Here is an 11,168-nt window from a genome sequence, read left to right on the forward strand (position 1 = left end):
TCAAGCACTCATTCCTCAGCTTGTACAGGGGTCCCTTTAGCGCGCTACATCCAAAGTAGCAAAACTCCTCTGTTGAAGTGAGCCTGTATACCCTGAGGCATGACAGTGGGTGGGTGTCAGACGTCACCTCCTCTTGTGTTACATAAGTTTTAAGTATTCACAGAATACTTGTCAGAATATGAAAGTGCTTGCTTTGTTCATGTGAAAATATTCTTGGGAAAAAGGCTGAGCTAAGAGCCAAAACACTTTGGAGTACAACAATTCACCACAAAGATATTTTTTTTCCACTTATGATTGTCATCATGAGAACAGGGCAGAAGAACTGTGCTGCCTACAGTATGCACGTAACTACAGAGTGTCAGGTTATCGATCAGGATGTCCCTATTATGTCAGTGCAATGGGCAATCTAATAACTCAGAGTTCAGAAACACATTGAACTCCAATAGAGTGACAAGGGCAAAAGGCATGTGACGTTATATTAGACCACTCACAGTTTAAACCGCTTTCTTAATGTCAAGACATGTATCAGACAAGAGTAACCACAGAGTTGTGCCGTGTACAAGTGCCAGATCTGTCATCCTCGTTGTAATTTTGCAGAACGTGTCGTCATTGCCGCTGGCAGGTTTCCCAGCATCAATGCAATAAGGCTCAGACAGATGCACCGAGAATCAATGGCAAACCCACACTGCTGTGACTGTTTGGCAAACGCAATGGAAAGTTGGATGAGGCGACTAACTTTCACACGTAAACACGTGACGTATTGCGAGTATGTATAACACAGATGTATGAGGATTCCCAAGGACAGCATGTGACAAAGTTACATCATACAGGATGTCCAGTAATGCACATTACTGTCATACGTCCAGTTAAATAACTTCATATTTGTGAGGAGGAAATACTGTATGACCTTTGCATGCACTTGTCATATAAATATAATATTGATATATCGCCTAACTATCAAACCATATCCAATTTCCTGTTTCGAAAAATGATTGGGCATGTGATATGTTTGTGTGTAATTCATGTGGGGATACAACAATGACATGCACAAATCTTTCAATGAAGTTTGTTGTTTGCACAAAAAATACACTTTTGCTATCTTATCTTCCCCTTTGCGTTCTGAAGTTCACCACTGCATCATTTGACAACGTTGGCAATCCGAACACTTAACATATTTCCCAAAACACACATTTTGATGGAGTTTGAAGTGCAGGTTGGGCTCACAAAACAAACATGAACTTGATAAAAATGCATCATTATGAAGCTTATCCCACCAGGTGATGATGCATGTAAGATACTCTAAGGTGGTTGTAGCTCAGTGCATCAGAAATAAATCTTTACTTTCACCTGCCACCGGTCGAAATAAGGTACAAACTGGATTAGCGTTGAAAGTAAACTTTGAATTATTTGAAGACAGATGTATGAGCACTGACATACTATAAAAGTGAGCGTCTACTTGCTGTGAGCAGCAGATAGATGCTACCACACACCACCATGTTTATTTGAGCTACTGCACTTATAATGGTTTATGACAGAACATTATTCATTCTCATTGAAAATGCAAAACAACTGACTTATCAGCAATTCTTCAGTCTATGTTGCCTATGCACAGCAGTAGGTAATGGCCATGTTTCATGGACTTGGAAAAAATGTTTCAACACTGACATTCTGTAGTATTCCCATTTAATAGACAGAACAAAAAAACTTCAGGAAAATGTACATACAGTATGTATCGCAAATCTAAAAGCAATGCACTCAATTTCAGGAGTAATGCAGACACCCATAAATAGTTATGTATTCATTTTCTGTGATTCCAGTTGTGAGGGCCACATCTTCTGTAAGGGAGAAAACACTCAACGGCCGCTCAAATCAAATCAGCGAGTGGAGTCAGTCTATAAACGTGTCAACGTTACCGAACGTTTGGCTGTGGGTCACATACATTCAGCTAACGATGTTCTGTCCACATCAGAAGCGATTATTTAGTTTCTACTGAACTTTAAAAAAAAAAAAATCAACTTACAAAGATCACTGATAACAGAGTTGGATTTGTGAATATAAATACTACCCCTCTTCAGCATTAGCTGTTCAGAGCAACAATAACCGGATCCTGCTTCTATATGCACCTGGTATTGGTCACCCTTGCCGTTTGCGGGTTGCTTTGCTTGGATCACAGGAAACGTTGTGAATGTAGTGAGATGTGTTATGGTCTGTGAAGGGCCGTGGCATGTTCCTACTGCGTAGAGATTGCATCCATTCTTAAACAAAATGTACGGTGTCTCTTTTCCACTCAAGTTTAGTAAATGCCTCCCTCTGCTGGGCTAACCACGTATTAGAAAGTCCCATTTCAGCTCGTTCTACACAGGCTTACATTGTGTAACACAGAAGGTAAAGAAGGAATCAATGCTTATCAGTTTTTCCCCACACGAATGTGGGGGTTAAGAAGAGGATCTAAATTTGGGTCGGAGCCAGCGGAGGCACGTCCAAGTTTAGCCATGATGATTATCAACGTGAAGAATCCCAGAGCCCCTACCACGAGGATCATGAAGACCCGCTGTTTCCAGGACAGAGATGTCCGCTTTCCACCTGTGCGATTTCTGAAAGGACAACAAAAATGCCAAAAATTAGGGATCACAGTGACCTTTGCATAGTGATTTGTTCAAAGTGCAAAGCAGTAACAGGGCATTCCACAGCAGATCATGATACTAACTTTAGAATTTGAGCAAACCAACTTAACGCTGGCCGTCGTCGGTACTTGTCATCGTCAAAGTCAATCTGTGTGACAGAGCTGTGATCTATGGCCCGCGTGTCATAGATCTTTCTTGGCGACGATGCTGGAGAATAACAACGAGTTATTAGGATGGAAGGCAACACGGAATGTTGAATGTTCACTGTGTTCCACTATCATTTGAAACTTTTAGGGCTTTAAGAGTAGGAAGAGAGCGATTCAGAGGGCTTTCCATTGCTTTACCTGTGTGTAGTGTAATTGTGTCACGGGTAGAGTCATTAGGGAAGTTGACCGCAGAGTGCTCCTGCATATTTGGGTCCCCATTTTTACGAGGACCTCCGAGGTCTTCCTGTGCCGGGGGTGGGACAGGATTTGTTGGTGGGTTGAGGCTGGTGTTGTAAGAGTGGCTGGGGTAAATGTTACTTTGTTCTTGTGCTGTGGAAAGTTAAAAAAAAAAAAAAAAAAAAAAAAAAAAGAGTTTGATTAAACCACTTAAATGATACTGTGTAATTAACAGCTACAAAGCATGTTGCAATTTACTAAACAGTAAACACTAAGGCTCACCATCAAATGTTGACCAGTCAGTATAATCAGTGACATCATTAGTTGTGGTCTCCTCAAGGACCCCAACGGGCTCTTCAATCTGTCAGTCGAACATGACATTTTATTAATATCTTACAAAAACAGAGTTCTAAATGCGAGTTGTTTTCTGGAAGACTATCTAATGGTTTAGAGATCATAATGTAACAATAATAGGCCCTTACCAGCGGCAGCCCTAAACCTGCTCTAGCCCAGTTAACAGATGACAGCTGTTCTTTCAGCACATCAGCAATTGGGCTGGCAAGGTTGGAAGGGGGAAACACTGGACTCTGACAGGTGGGACACTGGTATCCAGCTGGCGCCGTATGGAGGGGCAGCCGAGAGGCCAAGTTATTAAGACAGGACCAGTGAAACACATCTGTGGAAGGGGAAAAAAAAAAAAAACAGCTTCACGCCACAGCAACAATGGTGGGATGCCATTTCTTTTTATTTATTTTTAAATCAAAAATTCCATTCATCTCCATTGTTTATCATTTCTAGACACAACTAACAATAAGTGGAAAAATATGTTTATTGTAATGCTGTCGAACTTCCTTTAAAAACCAGTGGATTTGCTTAACACATGCGAGCATGTATTCCCAATAAGTTAAACAGAAGGATGATAATCTTACCGTAGCAGACCAGCCTAACAGTGTCTTGAGCATTCAATGGACTATTACACAGAGTACAGTTGGGGTTGTAATCGCTGTCCTGGAGCCATTGCAAATATGACTGCACGATGCACTGTGGGGCACCAAGTGGAAATACAGATCTGTAATGTGCTGTTACAAGTTCTTATACAAACATAAATTGCGTGATACTTATTCACTCACTGACCTTGTTGTGGTTGGAGACCAGGCAATGCTCGCACACATTTACACGATGTTCAAAGCAGAACAAATTGGTCACCTTTCTCTTCGGACACTTGCAGAGACCCATAGCCACATTCGCTGTGTTGCGTTAAAACAGAAACAAATGCAGGTTTGTTATGAATGTAAACAACAAAAATACGTCAGACTGAGGATCCTTATTGTCATGATTCTGTAAATTACAGTCCGTCCTCATGTTTATGTATGAGTAGCCAGATGAGAAGCCAGAAGCAAGAAGAGGCTGTCTTCATTTACTAGCAAAAGCAAAGTATATTAAATGGTTTCCACTGAAATGATGTATCCTGTGGCTAATGTTGTCTTTAATACAGACTAGAAACAAAACATAACTTCATCTCTTCCCTTTTCCCTGAGTAACAGCCTGACATTTCCCCAGACACTGTCGTGAGAAGAGTTTGAACATCAGTGAGTTGTATGATGTGTGTAACTCTTCTGTCAAACCAGTTATGTTAATGCTTAGAATACATATTCACTATGTGTGTGTGTGTGTATATATATATATATATATATATATATATACACACACACATAAATACATACACATAACGTCTGTTGGTGTGAATGTGCGAATGTTGTGGTTTTTGCGAAGTTGACATAAGTTATCGTATCGTAACGTTACACATCTCGGGAGGTCCAGACTCCGTTTTTCTGCTCTAACGTCATGTTTCAACACCGACTAACACGTCTGGTCAGTGATGACACCTCTAGGAAGCTCATTCAAAAAACATGTATCCAAGCTAACATTAGCTGCTACCCTAGCAGGAAGTTATCAGGTGAAGTAACGTTAGCGAGCTAATCTAGCTAGCTGTTAGATTTGAGGAAGTTCCAACGCAAATGATTAATAGCAACGTGTTACCTGTCACACCGACTTTAATCAAGTACCGTTCGCTTCAGGTAAAGGTGTACGACTTTCATTTACGCTTCCTTGTCAAATTCACGCGGAAGGCGTCTCCAGAAGCTGTCATCAGTAAACTTAAGTGCAGCTAGCTGGTTCCTTCCTCTCTCTGTTTATGTGCCACGTCTCTTCCGCTTCCGTTTCTTCTTCGTGTATTTCTGTGAGAGACCAACAGGCGCAATCTACCATCTGCTGACCCGGAGTGCATATTTCTCCAGATTCCTTTTTAAAAATGTTGTTTTTTCAATTAGGTAATCATCAGTATGATTGTTATACAACTATAAAATGTAACTCTGTTTGACACGCGGTCTAGTTACATGTACAATGTAGGCACGTTTGTTTATCATTGTCAAACCGCCATTTTGTTTTTTTCTTCTTCTCTTGATGACTGCATGTTCTTAATCAGTACTGCACTGGAGGAGGCTCTGCTTTATTTTACATGCACAGGTGCTTATAGCATCCGAACTGACATACACTGACACTGTGAATTATATGAATGAAGGTAATTTTTGTGACCTTGTATATTTTGTGCTCTAGTTTCTCACAGTCTTCTGTCTGAGAGATTTATGACAGACAGGTAGCCTGTTTACCAGGAATTATTCATTATCAACACCATGTGTCTCTCTGTAGATTCTCACGACTCTAGTGGACGCTATGATTTATACACATTTAAATGTGCACAAAAACAGGGTTAATATCATTTAAATGTGGAGGAGAGCAATCAATGTGATGAAACTGTCTCATACTTTTTAGTTTTTCATTCACATTCAGTTTTTCATTTTTTTTCTTGCTGCTTGTGTTGTTGTTCTCTTGCCTTTTTATACTTGGCAGGTTTGTGTCAGATTGCAGTTAGTGTGTTTAGACACCAGATGGTGTACAAACTGACAGCCAATAAAGTATTGGCTGTTACCAAAAGTACACAGAATGTTGGGTTAAATTATTCACCAATCAGCACTGTCTGTGTAGATCAAGATATTAACCTTTCATCAGCAGAACAGAGTACAACATGTCGTTATTACAGATACTATGTAAATGATTGGTCATCTTTGTGTATGTGTGGATCTTCTAAACAAATAATCAATGATTGCAGGGGCTTATGATCATAAGCCTGCGCCTTATGGCAAGGACTTAATTAAAAGTAGTGAAAGACAAGAGAAGAACAGATTTATGAAGAAGCAGTGTAGTTTTTCTTGCTATTATAGGCAGCAGATCACTTCGACGATTTAATTGCTGCAAAATGTGTCTTCATTAGATCTGATGGTGTTGTCTTAATGAGCACATTTCGAGTTGGTCTGGCGGAGACTGTCTTCCAAATGTCATAAAAGTAAATCAAAATGGACGTAAAAAGATAATAAAAGACTGCAAATGTAGGCAATGACGTGTCATTAAAAAAAATGAGGCCATCATTGATACATCAACAGTGTTCAGAGCTTTAAAGTTCAGACAGTGTAAATTCTCAATCCAGCTAAAACAAGCATTTAAAACAAAATGTGTGCATCGATTTATGCACAACGCTGCCCTTTCATGCATGATGGAGACTTTTTGTCTTTACAGTATCCATGTTGTGTGTCTAAATGGCCATGCATGTATTTGAGAATGAGTGTACTTTTTGTTTTTTTGTCCCTTCACAGTTCACTGCACATGTGAATTGCCTGTAGGGGGAAGCGATGGAAATAAAATGGGAAAATGAAAAAGCCAAAGAAAAACAGTCACAATCCCAGAAGTGCAAAGGAAGGAGGCAGAGATTTTCTGTACTGTACATCTTACAAGGCACAAATGATGCTGCATTAAATAAAAAGATTGTTTGATGGAGCATTGAGTGAAAAATCCTTCTTAAAATGTTTGCATGGCAGTAAAATAGAACTACATTTGCAAATGAATTAACTTGCTTTGTCACAATCAGGCTTTTGCCTTATGTGTTCTGCGTGTGTTTTTCAGTAGCTCCTCACTCTTCAACTCAGTCACTCCCTCAGCACCAGTCCAAACTCCCTTCACCTGTCCCTTATCTGTAATCAAGCACTCCCTCATCAGCACAACTCTCCTCACCTGTTCTAGTCACTATTCAAACCCCTGTCTTTCACTCATTCACTGCCAGGTCATTGTTTTTTCCCTATTTACCCGCCCGTGTTGCTCGCCCTGTTCCCGGTTTTCCCAGTCTGCCTGTTCCGTCTTGTCCTTGGATTCCCTGTTTGTTTTTTGGTTTGTGCATTAAACCTTTTTTCCACTTCACCTGACTGTCTGCTCCTGAGTCCTCATTATGTCCCGTGACATGCTTTTATTCTTTTAATAAAGTTAAATTCAACAATTAAGTAGATTCAATCAGTGCGGGAGCAAATCAGTCTCATCCACCCCTTTTACAAGACATTTCTGTAATGGCAACTCTTGCAGCATGCTTTAACAACTCTGGATTCGTGTGCAAATTCTTTAACTTCTTTGAATAAAAAAATGACTATGAGATTAAATGACTTTGTGCTAATGAGCATGAACTTGTAGTGTCCTCAGTGATGACCAGACACACATATAAATCACTGACAGGGGGTAAGGACACGAGGAAAGGGCATTTGAAAAGCACTGAAGCTATCAGATGGAAGGGAAATCTAAAGACAAATGACAGAGGCACCGGAGGACAAGTCAGCCCTGGAGCTGAGGCAGCTGGGTCTGAAGAGACTGAAGAGGGTTGTCGGGTTGGGCGGGGGGGAGGGGGGGTGGGCATTGATTGATTGAGTCTGGCAACTATTGATCAGCTATCAGCTCTATCTGTGAAGGAAAGCGTAAAGATTCAGGCATGGCTTGTTTAATGAATCCGTTCCCTGATGTTACTGTGAAAGGGATTGGTCATAAATCAGATGGGTGCTGAAAATCCAAATGGTCCCTGGTGGCTGTTGCCTTCTGGAATTATAACATTTTTATGTGTCATACCTTTTAAATATGTTGCATTTACAAAAATGAAAAAGAAGATGGTAAGAACTATAAACATTGCATCTACAACTGTTTCATTCAGTTTAGTTTGTCAGAGTGTGCATTGAGGATTCAGGACTGTCTCAAAAGACAGTGAGAAAAACATTTTCTATAAATTGTGTCAGCTCGTGTTTACAAATGTAAATTTAAATACAAGCTGGCATAGGATTTGTTCAATACTGAGGTTTAAGTTAGATTTGTTTAATCATAAAATAACAATTGTTTCCAAACCTTGTATTACTGCTGTAAGTAAATGTCATGCATAAACACGATGTTGAGGAATGAATATTTGATAAATGATAGCATTGAATATAGAAGAAAATAAACTGGTCACCCAATATCAGACTTATCTGGGGTGCTGGAGCTGTAGACTATCTAACTGAATGAAAAAAATAGGCATCCGCACACTCAAATCTGTGCAAAAATATTTTATATAAGCTAGCTATCGAGACCTTCTTCAAGGCAAGGACATTCAAATATTAAAAAGTGCACAGATCATGTTTTTCAATGAATTTTCAAATTCAAAACATAGCGGCACACACCATCAGTTTAAAGACGACCTTTATGAGACCAGACCAAATCATGGATGTACTAAAAATGAATATAATCCTTCCATTTGTTTTATAGATGGTCATGAAATTCAAGGTGGTCATTTCACAACTTTGTTTCTGGAGATAGATCTCAAGGTGATGTTAATCACATGTTTTTGTGACAAATTATCACCTTAAACTGTGTACCAATTTCAAGGCTTCGGATTTGAGCTTATGCGCATCTATTTCTTAAAATGCAAAAGAATTGTGGAGTCACCACATTTGAATGAGCTGAATCCATTTAAGTGTCAAAGTAATAAAAAAGTCATTCATTGTTCGGTCCGGGTAAAGTCCTGTTGTGTTAATGTAACACACAAGTGAAAACAATCAGCATTTAACTGAGGAAAAATCAGAAAAAAAAAACACAATCCATCTATTTTGTAGAAATGTGTTTTATTTGTGTCCCATAATCGTCTGGAGTACCTGAAACAATCTAGCGCCCCTCTGGGGGTCCCTGTCTCCAGGATGAAAATGACTGTGTTTACCCCATTTCACAGTGAGCTTGAGCCATGAAATGCTTCTCTCTCTGGTTGCTGTGTATTTGTTTGTGCGTGTTTCGTTGTTCCTCTTGTGCGTATGTGCGTGAAAACCGAAAATGAAGCAAAATCAAATCCATGGTCATAACCACATCGTTTAATTTCTAATGTAATGACACTGTGGATATTGTTACTTTATGGGGACGGGGGCTCAGAGGCAAATCCATCAGGCTTTGCTTTGAATGAAATTGGATTGAGTGATTGATTAATGTATGTCAAGTGAAGGGCAAAGAGACGGACAAAAAGAAACCGCAGAGTGTTTGAGCGGGTCAGGGGAGGGGAGTCGCAGATCTATGGATGAAGCATGGCCCCCTGATGGGGGAAGGAGAGCATTGAATCAGACAGAGATAAATGGAGTGTGAGAGACAGCGAGAAAGAAATTCAGACATATGCCTGCTGACCTCAACCCTTTTTCCCCCCAAATAATCAATACAGGGAAATGTATGTGTGTGTGTGTGTGTGTGTGTGTAGGTGTGTGTAGGTGTGTGTGTGTGTGTGTGTTGGTGTACGTACTTGTTTAGAGGGAGGGAGGTTCTGCCTGTGTCGCCCCCAATAAAGATCAGCAACACGGTGACATTACCTCGGCCCTGTCCGACTCCTCCCTGGCCCTCCAACCTTTGCACATGCCTCTATTTAATTTTGGACCCTGTAATCTTGTAAAGGACTGAGAGGTCTGGAGCACTTAGACTGTGCTGGTCACTGAGCTCGGCGAGGGAAGCGGGAGATAAAACATCACTGCTGCACAAAGGACACATGCGTCCTCAAGTCGTGCATATAATGCATGCATATGTGAAGAGCGTTTGTGTGTCTGCTTACCTTGTGTCTCATTTGGCTTAATGAACAGAAAGAGCTGCACTTTTCACACAAAATAATAAAAAGCAAAGAATAAAATACGAATGATTGAATATTAGGTGGCTTTTGTGTGACTGCCAGACTCTCTCCCACTCACTCGCTTATAAACACACACAGACACATTTGCTGAAAGAGAAAAGACACAGGCGTTTTCTAAAGAATAATTTCTAAGAAAGATGCCCGGTGCAAAACATTTGCTCTTAGCAGCACATTTATCCCAGGAGACAATTCTGCACAGTTTCTATTAATTAGCTAAAATGTGCTGTATTCCACCTAGTATCCACCCTCTATCAGCCTTTTTTACTGTAATTGGTTCCTCCTGCCGTTTAAGACTGAAAAAATGTCCATACACATCTTCAGTCAATTAGGAAGAAGCCCCAGCATGGCTTTATTCAAATCCAAAGTGCATAAACTACCAAATCGACCCAATTTTAAATTATACAGACTTCTTGAAATGACAAACAAAGAGTGAAGATGCCAGTTCTACAGGTAAAAAAAAAAAAAAAAAGAGGAATGTCCCCCTGTTCTTTCTTTGAAATCAAGACCTGAGACACCACAATAGCAGCCCGGATCAGATGAAGCAGTGGCAGCAGTGGCAGCAGTGGAGTTCCATCCGAGAACACCACATGCAGGCAAAGATAAAGTGCTCTGGCTGAGAGGGAGTGAAGGTGCTCAGCTGTTATTGGTTCTCTGGATGGCCTGCAATCACCGTTTAAGTCTCAAACTTGCCCGCTTTATCAGACAGTAAACTAAATTGATACTCCCTAATGTGAGCTCCGCAGTGGGGTTCACCCGACTGTGATTGACAGAAAAGACGGGGGTGACATTTGATCTGGTGAAGGGTATCATCAGCGAATTTCTCACCTCTGTCATCGAGACGGCTATTATGACAAGACTAAGAGTTGACAGCCACGCTGGCAACTGAGACTGTAGACACAGTGATGCTGTGTGCTTAATGCTAACAACAGCATGCTAACATGCTGTGATGTTTACCAATCTTCACCATCTTGGTTCAGTGAGTTGCCATGCTACAGTAAGATTTAGCTAATTAGCACTGTATAGCTGAGGCTAATAAGAATGTCATTATTGAAGGTAATCATTCATAATCAAACTGAAAATTTGACCATATGATGACGCTAGAGCAAC

The 11,168-nt window shown here is 40.4% G+C and overlaps 1 protein-coding gene across 1 annotated transcript; it reads right to left on the reverse strand.

Annotated features, from left to right (window-relative positions):
• Positions 1-1,666: 1,666 nt before the first annotated feature.
• zfpl1 (zinc finger protein-like 1) lies at positions 1,667-5,203 on the reverse strand. Its single transcript, XM_031857353.1, has 8 exons — positions 5,048-5,203; positions 4,142-4,254; positions 3,937-4,048; positions 3,490-3,683; positions 3,290-3,368; positions 2,969-3,160; positions 2,708-2,831; positions 1,667-2,594 (listed from the first exon to the last, which is right to left on the reverse strand). Exons 2-8 carry the CDS (start codon positions 4,241-4,243, stop codon positions 2,408-2,410), a joined length of 990 nt encoding a protein of 329 aa, XP_031713213.1. The 5' UTR covers positions 4,244-4,254; positions 5,048-5,203; the 3' UTR covers positions 1,667-2,407.
• Between the last annotated feature and the right edge of the window lie 5,965 nt (positions 5,204-11,168).

Source organism: Anarrhichthys ocellatus, unplaced genomic scaffold (assembly GCF_004355925.1).
Source record: "Anarrhichthys ocellatus isolate YVR2014 unplaced genomic scaffold, GSC_Weel_1.0 scaffold18, whole genome shotgun sequence".
In the NCBI taxonomy this organism is placed as follows: Eukaryota; Metazoa; Chordata; class Actinopteri; order Perciformes; family Anarhichadidae; genus Anarrhichthys; species Anarrhichthys ocellatus.

Excerpts from the sequence above, each read along its gene's own strand:
- zfpl1 (XM_031857353.1), bottom strand. The coding sequence starts at position 4,243 with ATGGGTCTCTGCAAGTGTCCGAAGAGAAAGGTGACCAATTTGTTCTGC. Across the intron at positions 3,161-3,289 it reads TGACTGGTCAACATTTGATG|CACAAGAACAAAGTAACATT; the intron begins GTGAGCCTTAGT and ends AACTTTCCACAG. Across the intron at positions 2,595-2,707 it reads TGGTTTGCTCAAATTCTAAA|AAATCGCACAGGTGGAAAGC; the intron begins GTTAGTATCATG and ends TTGTCCTTTCAG.